General features: G+C 42.9%; 1 protein-coding gene across 3 annotated transcripts in view; it reads right to left on the minus strand.

The window, feature by feature from the left end:
• Positions 1-5,348, minus strand: part of CTNNBL1 (catenin beta like 1) — a 160,224-nt gene extending 154,876 nt beyond the window's left edge. For all 3 annotated transcript variants that reach the window (XM_053199983.1, XM_053199981.1, XM_053199982.1), the window contains exon 1: positions 5,189-5,348. In XM_053199983.1, the coding sequence (XP_053055958.1) occupies positions 5,189-5,218 (30 nt within the window). In that variant the 5' untranslated portion in view covers positions 5,219-5,348. The remainder of the gene's footprint in view (positions 1-5,188) is intronic.
• Between the last annotated feature and the right edge of the window lie 7,249 nt (positions 5,349-12,597).

Consider the following 12,597-nt stretch of genomic DNA (forward strand, 5'->3'; position numbering starts at 1 on the left):
GACTTCAGCCAGGTCACGATCTCGCAGTCCGGGAGTTCGAGCCCCGCGTCAGGCTCTGGGCTGATGGCTCAGAGCCTGGAGCCTGTTTCCGATTCTGTGTCTCCCTCTCTCTCTGCCCCTCCCCCATTCATGCTCTGTCTCTCTCTGTCCCGAAAATAAATAAACGTTCAAAAAAAATAATAAATAAATAAATAAATAAAAAAAGATAGAATACAAAACAGTATATACACAATGATTACAGCTATCCAGCATGTAAGAACTGTGGGAATATAAAAATATTCGTTAGATTAGGGTACTTTTCCTTCTCTCAAACACTTTCTTTTTAATACTATTCCTGTCAGTTTACTGTCATTAAAATGTTTTCACTTCAAAGGGGAAAGGAGCAAGATTATAAATTCCTGTAAGCTCCTGCAATCCAAGGAGATGCTACGATATCACTGATAGCTAACAAGAGGAGTGGGCATCTGCAGTATTGCTAAAACCAAGGGTCCCTGACCCCAATCTGCCTCACAGAGCACACTTCTCATGTCACAAAGCAAGTCATTCCCACTGAGCCCAGCTGCACTAAATGTGAATTCTTTATTGCAAAACTTGGAAGGTAAGAACTTTTCCCAGACATCTGTGGAATTAGTATTAATGAGAATGCCCTGAAGTTCATATACACGCCTATGCAGCAGACACTTCTCAGCCAAGGAACTGCTGGGCACACTTCTTGATGAGATGTCTAAGCCTGAAGGCATCAAAAAAGTACATTTCCATATTGGGAACATAACTGGCTTCCTCTTTAAGACTTTTTCCACCACCTCCTGTCCACACTGTAATTCTCCTGTCTTCTTAAATGAATAGTTAACATATGTCAAGGATATAAGGCATATACTGAGGCACTCACTGCCTAACTCTATTACTAGCAGAACCAATCACAGCAGAAAATTGGAATCTTCCCACCAAACTGCCCCAAAAATGAAATTCAGGAAGCACCCCAAAAATATGAAAATACTTTTAATAAACATTTTTCTTGACATTACATATTTTCCCTACTTACCTTAATCTCTTAATTCCAGGAAAAGAAACAACCAGAATTCTTATGGCTCAAGTCCTTCATTTTACAGGTGGATAAAAAAAAATGATATACAGAGAGGGGAAGTGACTTGTCCTGAGTCACCCAGATAAGTAACGATAAAGGGAGGATTAAAACTCAAATCTCTCAGATTTTCAACCCCGATTCATTCTCCTACATCAAGCTTTTTTTATCCCTTGAAATCTCTAGAGCTCTTGGCCTAAATAATTAGTATCACAGAATTTAAAGTTAGAAGGGAGCTCAGAGAGACTTACTTAATCCCTTCATTAGGCATATGAGGAAACTGAGGCCCAGAAAGATTAAGTGATTTGCTCTCCATATCTGGGATGGCAGGGAATAAGTATAACTTAAGCTCAAAAAACTGCAAACTAACGGCTATGAGAAGGGAGGAGAATCTCAGCTGAGAAAAATTTTAAAAGGAATGTAGACCATTCTAGACCAGGGACCGGTTTCAAAATGTAATCCCTGGACCCTCTGCTTCAGCATCACCTGGGATCTTGTTAGAAATGCAAATTCTGGGGTGCCTGGGTGGTTCAGTCAGTTGGGTGTCTGACTTAGGCTCAGGTCACGATCTCATGATTTATGGGTTCAAGCCCCACGTCAGGCTCTGCGTTGACAGCTCCGAGTCTACAGCCTACTTCGGATTCTGCATCTTCCTCTTTCTCTCCGCTCATGTTCTCTCTCTCAAAAATAGATCAACATTAAAAAAAAATTAAAAAAAAAAAAGAAATGCAAATCCTAAGGTCCCACAGGAGGCACTGAATCAAACTCTAGGGGTGGGGATGTTCAAATCAAACAACATGTCCCTGAGAAACAAACTTCAGTGGTCACATTGAGTCCACTTTGTAAATCGTAACTATCATCAACGGCATTTAAATTTTTCTATACTACATTCTTCTATATGTATACCATACTTCAATTTTTAAAGTTTTTAAAACTCTGAAGACAAAATGGAAAACTCGATTTGGGTATTCATTTGGTTCTAGTTCTGGCCTGGCTTCTTACCGACTGTCTTTGAGCAGGTAACTGACCTCCCTCGCTTGAGTTTTCTTTTCTATAAAATAGGCATACCACCCCCCTCAAAAGGCATGTCGAGAATTAAATGTAAGAACTCATCGGGAAGCACTTTAGTTCAGCATCAGGCACAGAGTAGGCAGCAGTCCAGCACAGTCATTAAGAGCTTCAGCTATGAGGTAGGTGCTTTTTTGCGCCTCAGTTCCCTCGTCTGTACAACCAAGGTTAAAAACAGTACCTTCTTCGTAGGGCTGTTATAAAGACTTTGAGAGATCACACAGGTAAGTAATGCATCTTGCCTATCTATAAAATGTTACTGTTTTTGAAGAGCTTTTGCATCCATTAATTCAAATGATCCTCACGCATTGCCACAAGAGGATGGGTGCATTTGATTGATTATGGACTAGATTCCAGACTGTACCATCTTTTAGGAACAGGAGGAGTGCACATCAATCTTACAGAAAGGAAACGGCACGCATGAATAGTGCATGTGGGGAATGAACGGGGTTGAAAATAAGATCAGGATTCTGGTTTCAACTCTGCCACCCCCTTAGCCCACAACCTCAGGGAAGTGCTTTACCAGAATGGGGTTCGCTTTCTATATGTAAACAAGTGGGGTGCATTAGGTTATTTATAACATGTCTCCAAATAAAATTCCAACTCCTTGTCATGGCCTATAGGAAGGCCTACATAGTCTGTCGTCTGCCTACATCTCTTATCCATCACCTGCCATTCTCCTGTTCACCCATGTTCCAGCTACATCGGTCCTCTTCCTGGTCTTCTAACAGGCTACACCAGCTTCTACCTTATAGTCCCCATACCTGCCCTTCCTTCTGCCTTGATCATTCTGCCCTTTTCCATGATTGGCTCCTTCTCAACCTTCAGTCCTTTTAACATCCATTCCTCAAGGTCCTTCCCAGACCATATTACCAAAGGTAACCGGTCCTGTCTCCTACTGCCAGGGGCTATTTTCTTTAGCAGCACTGTCTAATAAAAATATACTGAAAGCCACAAATGAGCCACATATATAACTTTAAATTTTCTAGTAGTCACATTTAAAAAGTTTTCAAAAGGTAACATTAATTTTAATAATATATTTTCTTTAAGCCTATATATCTAAAGTATTATATCTCCATATGGAATCAATATAAAAAGTAGTAATATATATTAATTTGTTCATACTAAATCTTGGAAATCCAATGTGTACTTTACATATACAGCAGATCTCAATTCCAACTTTACACATACAGATCTCAATTCCAACACATTTCAAGTGTTCAGTAGTCACAGGTGCCCAGTGACAGGTGACCACACCAAACAGCACGGTTCTACCACATACCCTGCTTACCCTTCAAAGCACCTATCACAATCTGAATGTTTATTGACCCATTATCTTGCTACTTCCCTACCAGACTACAGGCTCCACAAAAGCAAGAACCTTGTCTGTTTCCTTTAATGCCTTATAGTCAGAGGATTTGGTGCATTATACAGTAGGCATTCAATACATGTTTCTTGAGCAAATGAATGAACCTCTTCTAGCTTTAATATTCTGAGTCAATGGACTAGCCATTCTACAACTCTCAAAGAGACAACCCTCCCATTTCCTTTCTTCTTTCTGGTTCAATAACTGTCTTAAAGAGATAAATCTCTTGGCTATTTATCTCCCATTGCTTATGAGCTCTTTTCTACGATGTCTACAGTCTTCAAGGTCCATTCTTTGTATATTGGCTGAGGGAGTGGCGTGAATATGATGGCTAACATTTACTGAACCTTCACACTTTGACAAGCATTGGCCTAAGCACTTTGCAACAGGCTTATGTGGTAGGTACCATCTTTGCCCCCATTTACAAATAAGGAAAACAAGGCATAGGGAGATTAAGTATTTTGTTCAAGGTTACAGCAGCCAGTTAGTAGCAAAAGAGACTCCAAGAGACATGCGGCTCCAGACTCATGGCTCTTAATCACCTGTTCTCTACTACAGAGCTGTCCGATGGGAATAAAGACCAGTTATATATGTAAATTTTAATTTTAAAAGGCTAGTAGCTACATTAAAAAAATCAACAGAAACAGGTAAAATTTATCTTAAATACAATTTTATGTCACCTATTAGGCATAATATGATTAATCAACATAATCAATAATCGAGGTAATTGATTTGATCAATAAGATCATAGAATCGGTTTAAAAATGTTATTTCTCATATGAATCTTCAAAATTCAGTGTGACTTTACACCTAGAGTACTTTTCAATTCATACTAGCTCCGTTTCAAGTGTTTAATAGCCATATGAACAACTACACGGGACGTCTTTAGAAAGTCAAAGAGGGGGAAACCTTTGAACTGGGAGCCAGGAGACCTTAGCTCTAATACCAGCTCTTACGTGTTGAGTGACTCTGGGTTAAGTCCTTTCTGCCCTCTGGGCCACCGTCTCCCACTAAGTCGCCTGAGCAGGGAAAACAAGATCCCTAGAGTCCCAGCCCATGCTAGAACTCCAAACATCTCCCAACAACAGCAGTTAACACAGGTACAGCTTTTACACTTTAAAACCAGCTTTCACACCCAATAGTTAATATAGTCCTCAAACAACCCTACTAGGAAGTTATTACTGTCTCCGTTTTATATATACAAAAACTAACGCTCCTAGAGGGCAAAACGACTTGTCCAAAACCCACAGGGCCAGTCAGTGGAGAAGCCGGGGCTCAAATGCAGGAAAGACCAGGGCCCTCCCACCACCACCAACAACTCAAAGACGGGGGACAAGAGAGAGTTGAAGGAAGATGGTTGTGAAGATGGTCCGGGGCCTTCAGAAGAGTTGAAGGGAGCCAGGCCCCGGAGCAGGGGAGGGTGAGAAGAGGTCCGGACTGGAGTTGAGAGGGAGGGGCCTGGGCTCTAAGAAGGAATGAACTGAAAGCGCCCAGGAAAGTCTCGGGGGAGTAAAGTGAAAAGAGTAGCCGGTGGCATGAGAAGTGAGGGGACTCGGGCCGGGGACAGAGGTGAGAGGAGGTGAGGAGGTGAGATAAAGGGGCTCTGGTTCCCCGACCACGCGACCGCTTCCCGGGTGAGGGGACGGCCCGCCGGCCCTCCTCGTCCCACATACCTGGTAGCTCAGAAGTTCGCCCACGTCCATGGTTTCAGGCCCCGCCAACACCTGCTACTCGGGTTCCCTCCACTCACGCCCCAAACGCGGCCCCCTCCGCAGGGGCTCCAGCCACACTGCCGTAAAGCGCCGAGAGCGGGCCGCAGAGCCAATGAGCTGAAAGTTCTTGTGGCACGCAACCTGGCCACACTGCGGGAAAAGGCAACGCCACCGTAAAGCGCGCTGCATTTGCGACGGTACCGCTTCCGCCCGGAGCCTGGAGGGGGCGGGGAAAGGAGGCGGAGACTTGAAGGGGGCGGGGCGGTGAGGGAAAAGACGGAAAGGAGCCAAGATTTATTGGGCGCCGCCTATGTGCAGGGCGGAGTGCTGAGTGTTTCACAGGTGCTCTCCTTCCAGTGACCTAGCCAATTTTATCCCCGTTTCACAGATAAGGAAACTGAGGCATAGAACTGCACTATCCAGTTCTATACCCGCTAACCACATGTGGCTACCGAGGGCTTGAAATACACTAGTCTGAATTGAAATGTGCCATAAATGTAAATAAAATACACACTGGATTTCTAAGACATATTGGTTACATGTTGAAATTATATTTTGAATATATTGGGTCAAATAAAATATAAAATTAATTTACCCGTTTCTTTTCACGTCTTAACCGTGGTTAGTAGAAAATGTAAATTACCTACGTGGCTCTTTTTTTGGCTCCCTTTGTATTTTTTAGGACAGTGCTGGCTCAAAGTGTATTGCCCAATGCCTCCAACTATTACTGACAAAGAAACTGTTGGTGATCACATCTCCCTCTCCGGGCTTCTTCTTCATCTATGCAAGGTTTTCTGGGAACTGGATGATCTTGTTTCTACCTGAGAGATGTAGAAAGGTTTTCTGTGGGAGGAAGATGGCCATGATTGGAAGAGAATCTTCAAAGAGTGCATCTGAGCTCCTGGGATTTAAATAAGGCTCTATCTTCAAAGGCTGTTAAACTTCCCTCAGTCTTCTTAGCCATTTAGCCCCTGATCTTCACATCCGTGGTATTTGTCTTAGTCCATTCAGGCTGCTGTGAGAAAAATAGCGTACACTGGGTGGCTTACAAACAACAGAAATTTATTTCTTCACAGTTCTGGGGCTGGGAAATCCAAGATCAATAAACCAACAGATTCGTTGTCTGGTGAGGCTACAATGTGGTTCATAGACGGTGCTTTCTCATTATGTCCTCACATGGAGGAAAGGGGTGAGGAGGCTTTCTCCCGCCTCTTTTATAAAAGCGCTAATCTCGTGCATGAAGGCTCCACCCTTGTGATCTAATCACCTCCTGAAATCCTCACTTCCTAATACCGTCACCTCGAAGGTTAGGATTTCAATTTATGGATTTGGGTGGGATACAAACATTCAGACCACAGCAATATTCTTAACCATCCTCCCCATCCCATCTCCGCTTGTCTCCAATTATACAGAGGTTATTTTAATGTAACTTTTCAGAGCTCCAAATCGTCTCCTCTTCTGCCTGGCCACCAGCCCCATACCTCATCCAACTCTTCCTCATCCTTCAGGTCTCAAAGGGCACTTTCTTAGAGTAGCCTTCCTCAACTCACGTCCAGTCCAAGGAGGCAGTCCCTTCTCATTCCTCATTATTCTGTTTTCTAGCACCTCCTGTATGGCACATATATCTCCATCTGTAATTTTCTACTTAATGGTTGATTGCTTATTTATTGGCAGCCTTATTTGCTGGACACAGGCTCCATGAGAGCAGGAATTGTGTCTGTCGTGTTCACCATTATACCCTGGTACAAAAAGCCTCATACAGTGCCTGACACAGGAGGAGGTTTCATGGGCCATGGTAAGGAGACTGTGTTTTACGCTAAGAGCATTAGGAATCAATTGAAAAGCTTTAAGCAGGAAAGTTTTGTGATTGGGTTTTTGTGTGTGTGTGTGTTTGTTTTTTAAGAATCACCTATGCAACCTGCTTTGAACTGAATTATTTAGATGTCTCTCCCCGCCTCCCTCCACTTAGCTGTATGGACTTGGCCTTATTCAAGGAGGGAAGGTGAGTAATGGTGGAATGTACCCTTTGGAACTGTGTACCCTTTGGAATTATGTCCCAGTATTTGGTGTGCTGGAGTCAGCTCATATAAACAGGACAACAAGAGCCTATAGTTAAATTGTCAGGAAATTTTCAAGTTGATTGACATCAGGTTGGTTGCTTGAGATTGGTCACAGTGGGAGTATTTACACCATGGAAATCAACAAATGCTACAAACAAATGCTACAGGGTTACTGATGTTTCAGAGAGTTGGTTGTTACACATTCACCGACACACCACTGATTGTGGTTCTCCTCAAAGTTCCACCACATCTACCTGTGTGCTCTGCCTGTGAGTTACTTTCTCTCTCTAAATTGTGCTCTCTTCCTCTGTAAGGTGACTCATTTGGTCATTCATCAAGTATTTGCTGAGTGCCTACTCAATGCCCGACACAATTCCAGGCTCTGAGGATATAGAAGTTTGTACGAAAAAAAGTTCCTGCCCTCTTGGAACCCACATGCTAATTGGAGAAAACCTAATGAGGAATATAACATTATGATCCTCATTTCACAGCTGTGGAAACATCGTCAGCCAGCTGACTTCACCTCTACGTGCCTGATCCCCTTGCCTGCAAAGTGGAGATTCAGTCGAATTTACCTTGTAAGATTATGGGGAATTTACATAAGATGCTGCATGCAAAGAGCACTTAGCAGGTGCCTGGCACAGAAAAGTACTCCATCAATGTTTGGTGTTAATATTATGTGGAGTTAAATGGGAATTGGAGGGGCAGAGAGGCAGGAAAAATGAGATCATTCCTATACCCTTTCTTTTGCAGACATCCCATCTTGTCTGTGTGTTTTTGGAGACCCGGCCTTAAAACATAGAATCATAAGGCAAAACCCTATGAGAACCAGATTTGGTGAGCACCCTGCAATGGGTTTCCCAGAGAAGGTGCCATTTAGATTGGGGCTTAAAGGATGAGAGGAGTTGACCAAGAAGATATGATGGGAGACTGGTGACCCAGGCAGAGGAGGCAGCATGAGCAAAGACATAGAAGTTGAAACATTTCTTATAGACAAAGCATAGGATGTACGGAGGGAAAAAATGGGAAGTAAGTCAGGAGAGGGTGTCTGGGGAAGATCTTGGATAAGGTTGCCAAATTTAGTGCATACAAATATAAGACACTCAGTTAAATTTGCATTTCAGCTAAACAATGAAATTTTTTAGTATGAATATGTTCCATGCAATATTTAGCAACATACTAAAAAGTTTTTGTTGCTTCTCTGAAATTAAAATTTAACTGGGCATCCTTTATCTTGATTTGAAGGTCCATTAATAGTTTCTTGGGAATCTCCAGGGGATGGGGCTTGGGAGGCTCACCCTTCAGGTCTCAGCTTAATGTCACTGCATCAGAGGAGTCTCCTCTGACTTACGAGATCTAAGACAGTCGCTCAGATTCTCTATCAGCCTTCCTCGCCATTATCTTCAGGACACTTCTGATTGGTGCTTCTATATTTATTTGCTTTTCCTCCATTTGGAGCCTGTTTTCTCTTCCATATTCTAAGTTCCAGAAGGCCAGAGATTACTGTATTATTCACCACAATAACGTCAGAACCTTACACAATTCCTAGCGTTTAATTGGCACTCGCTAACTAGTGGTTGGTTTAATAAATGAGCCAATCAACCCACAGATTGACTCATTCCCAGCAACAATACTAACAAATACCTTCAAATCTCTACCCCCCAATCCTAATGCTACGGTCTCCCAATTTTCAAGATGTAAAATGGAAGTTCAGAAGAACTATGTGAAATAAGTCAAACAGAAAAAGATAAATATGATGTCACTTATATGTGGAATCTAAAAAACAAAACAAAAAACAACAACAAAATAGGCTCATGGATATAGAGAACAGATTGGTAGTTGCCTGAAGCGGGGGAGTGGGGGGGTCAGAGAAATGGATAAAGGGTGACCTCTTCCAGGTTTATAATTTCTGGTTATAAAACGAATGTCGTGGGGATGTAACACATAGCATGGTGACTGTTGTTAATACTGTACTGCATATTTGCAAATAACCAGGAGAGTGGATCTTGAAAGTTTTCATCACAAGAAAAAAAAATGTTATAACTATGTATGATGACGGCTGTCAACTATACTTAATGTGGTGATCATTTTGCAATATATACAAATATAAAATCATTACATAGTGTCCTTGAAACTAATGTAATGTTATGTCAAGTATACCTTAGAAAAAAACAAAAGGGGCTACGGGCTATGCACCAAGCAGTCCAAAAGCATGTGGTGGTGGTGATGATGATGGTGATTTCAGAGTGGCATCCACAGAGACGGGTGGGGGAAGGGCACCACCCAAGAGACCAACTGCTGAGCTGTAATCTTTTTTAAAAATTTAACTTGGAAGAATGATCCCTTCCAGAAAGTTTTTAAATAGCTGTGGGCTGCCTAGCTTCCTTAAACTTCAAGCTTTAGGTATTCCAAGAAGTAATCAGAGTCGCTTCCTCCATTTCATTGCCTCAGTAAATTATTTATTGGAACAGCCTTTAAGAAAATATCCTCAAAAAACACTCATAAAGTATATTTATCACCAATATGGAGCTCCTACCCTGCAATTGTGGGCTGATTGGAAACATATAACAGTGCCTGACTCCTCTATTTAGGCACTGAAAGAGTGGGAAAGAGTTACAGGGTAGGCGGTGGAAAGGGGGTTGTGCTTTCTGGGGAGCTGAATACACTTGCTGGGGTTCAGGAGAAATCCCTGTTCTCTCTGCCTCTCATTCCCCAAATCCAGGTCCCTGGATCCTCTCCACTCTACTATTTTTAAATAGTTTTAGAAACGGAAACGTAGAGAGTTTAGTTGCTTGCCCACAGTCATAGAGTTATTAACTGGCAATACTCCAAACCAAGCTTGTCTGACTATGCATTTCACAGTAGGGATTTGGGCTCAGTTAACCTTTCAAATGGTACTGACACTTATGATCCAGGCACAGATGATTACTGAATGCTAAAGAGTAATTATCTCTCCCAGCAGATCTTGGTCTCGATTAGACACAAGAATTTATATCCTTCCATATACTGTAAGCCAAGTAAGAACTCAATAGTCATGGATATGCAATGAAAAGGAATTATTTCAGGGTTTTTTGAGGTGTGATGATAAAATTGGATTATGTTGTTGAAAGAGTCCTAATCTTTTAAAGATTCGGGCTAAAATCTATATATGAAATAATATGATTAACTAGAATTTGCTTCAAAATAATCCAAGGTGGGGGCCAGCGTGGGTGTGGATGGAGCAGAGATGAGAGGGTTACTGGTCAGCTGATAATTATAGAAGCTGGGTGGGTGATGGATACATTGGAGCTCATTTTATTATTCTCCTGCCAACAAGATGGCAGCAGCAGTCTTAGGCACAATAACATCATGAAGAATAAGATCATCTTTTTCTACGGCTTTCTCTTAGGAATAAGCGAGAAGGAAGAAAGGATGCGGGTACAGACCAACTATGTCCATTGCACAAAGAAAGGATTCTGCAGCCAAATACGTACAATTGGAAAAGCTATGAAAACCAGCACTCACAATGGCTCATAAGAATGTGATGAGTTTCATAAACCCCTAATTCTGAGCCCCCCCCCATCAGTGCCCCACACCAATGATCCTCATGAGTCAGACCATCCAGAGATGCTTTCATAATAAGAGATGGAGAGAATTATTGATGCAATCACTCTTTGGGGTCAGTGAAAGGACACTGGTTAAGACCACGTCTGGCTTGGGAAATAAGCGATCCCCTTAACCAGTGAGCTGAAGCAGCTGTTTATTACCCAGACCTAGCACTAAGGACGTGTATTAGTTATCAGTTGCAGTGTAACAAGTTACCCCAAAACATAGTGGCTTAAAATGACAATGAACACTTATTATTTCACACAGTTTCTGTGGATCAGGTATTTGGAAGCAGCTTAGCAGGGGATTTCTGGATAAAGATCTCTCCTGAGATTGTAGTCAAGATGCCAGTCACTTCCAAGATAGCTTGCACAAAGGTTGGTTCTGGTTCTTGGCCAGAGACCTCACTTCCCTGCCACATGGACCTCTCTAGCTGGCTGCTCTCATAACATGGTGGCTGGTTTCCCCAAGAGCAAGTGATCCAAGAAAGACCGAGACCAGGGGGAAGCCAGAGTGTCTTTTGTGACCTAGTCTCAGAAGCCACAGTCCATCATTTCTGCAATATTCTATAGGGTGCACAGGCCAGACTTTTCATTGTGGGAAGGGACTACACGGGGCATGAATGCCAGGAAGCGAGATTCATTGGGTCTAACTTACAAGTGAAGTCTCCAGTTCCGGTTAAGCTTTCAAATGACTGCATCCCCAGAGGACGTCTTCACTGCCACCTCATGAGACATGGGAGACAGAATCACCTATCTAGAATGTTCCTAACCTCCGAATCCACAGAAACAGTGAGATAATAAAGGCTTTGGTATTTTAAACTCCTCAGCTTTTAGGTACTTTGGCAGGTAGCAATAGATACCCGAGATCAAAGCAGCTTAGGTACCGAAGAGTGACATCCCCATCGTTGGCAGCCACTGTGACCTATTGATAAACTGAGCATTTGATTAGTCTCCATTAGACTCCATGAACCTTTGCCAGCAGACATCAATAAGGCAGAGAATGGCCCTGCACCCCAGATCGGCTACAGGGGCAGCTGCTAAATTTACACCTTCCCAGAGAGGATCGCAAGGCACCACGATACAGTGAAAGCTCCCAGCAGTCTCGCAGGGGGAAACCTGTTTAACCTTGTTCCACCCAATGTTTTCCAAGCCCATGTGAACACAGAAGGCATTTTTCACATAACACCTGTTAGTATCCTGCGGAAATAATGCCATGAGAAACACATGTTAAGAAAACCTGATTTGGGGGCGCCTGGGTGGCGCAGTCGGTTAAGCATCCGGCTTCAGCCAGGTCACGATCTCGCGGTCTCTCTCTCTCGAGCCCCGGGTCAGGCTCTGGGCTGATGGCTCAGAGCCTGGAGCCTGTTTCCGATTCTGTGTCTCCCTCTCTCTCTCTGCCCCTCCCCCGTTCATGCTCTGTCTCTCTCTGTCCCCCAAAAAATAAATAAAACGTTGAAAAATAAAAGAAAATTAAAAAAAAAAAAAAAGAAAACCTGATCTGCGTCGGTCTCAGAAGTTTCAGAAAATCCTCTACTCAGATTGAAATCTCAAATTTTTGCTTAGAAAAAAATCTGTACAGGGCATTGCTTTCTGGTGCTCCAGGAGCTGCGGGCCCCTGGAGGTGTCATGGTCTCCTGATTGTGTCCTCACAGCAGGAGAGTCAGTGTCTTCCACGGGTATGGGTTCTAGGCGTTTCTCTTCAGCGCTGGGCGGCACTTGTCTG

The sequence above is a fragment of the Acinonyx jubatus genome, chromosome A3 (genome assembly GCF_027475565.1).
Source record: "Acinonyx jubatus isolate Ajub_Pintada_27869175 chromosome A3, VMU_Ajub_asm_v1.0, whole genome shotgun sequence".
In the NCBI taxonomy this organism is placed as follows: domain Eukaryota; kingdom Metazoa; phylum Chordata; class Mammalia; order Carnivora; family Felidae; genus Acinonyx; species Acinonyx jubatus.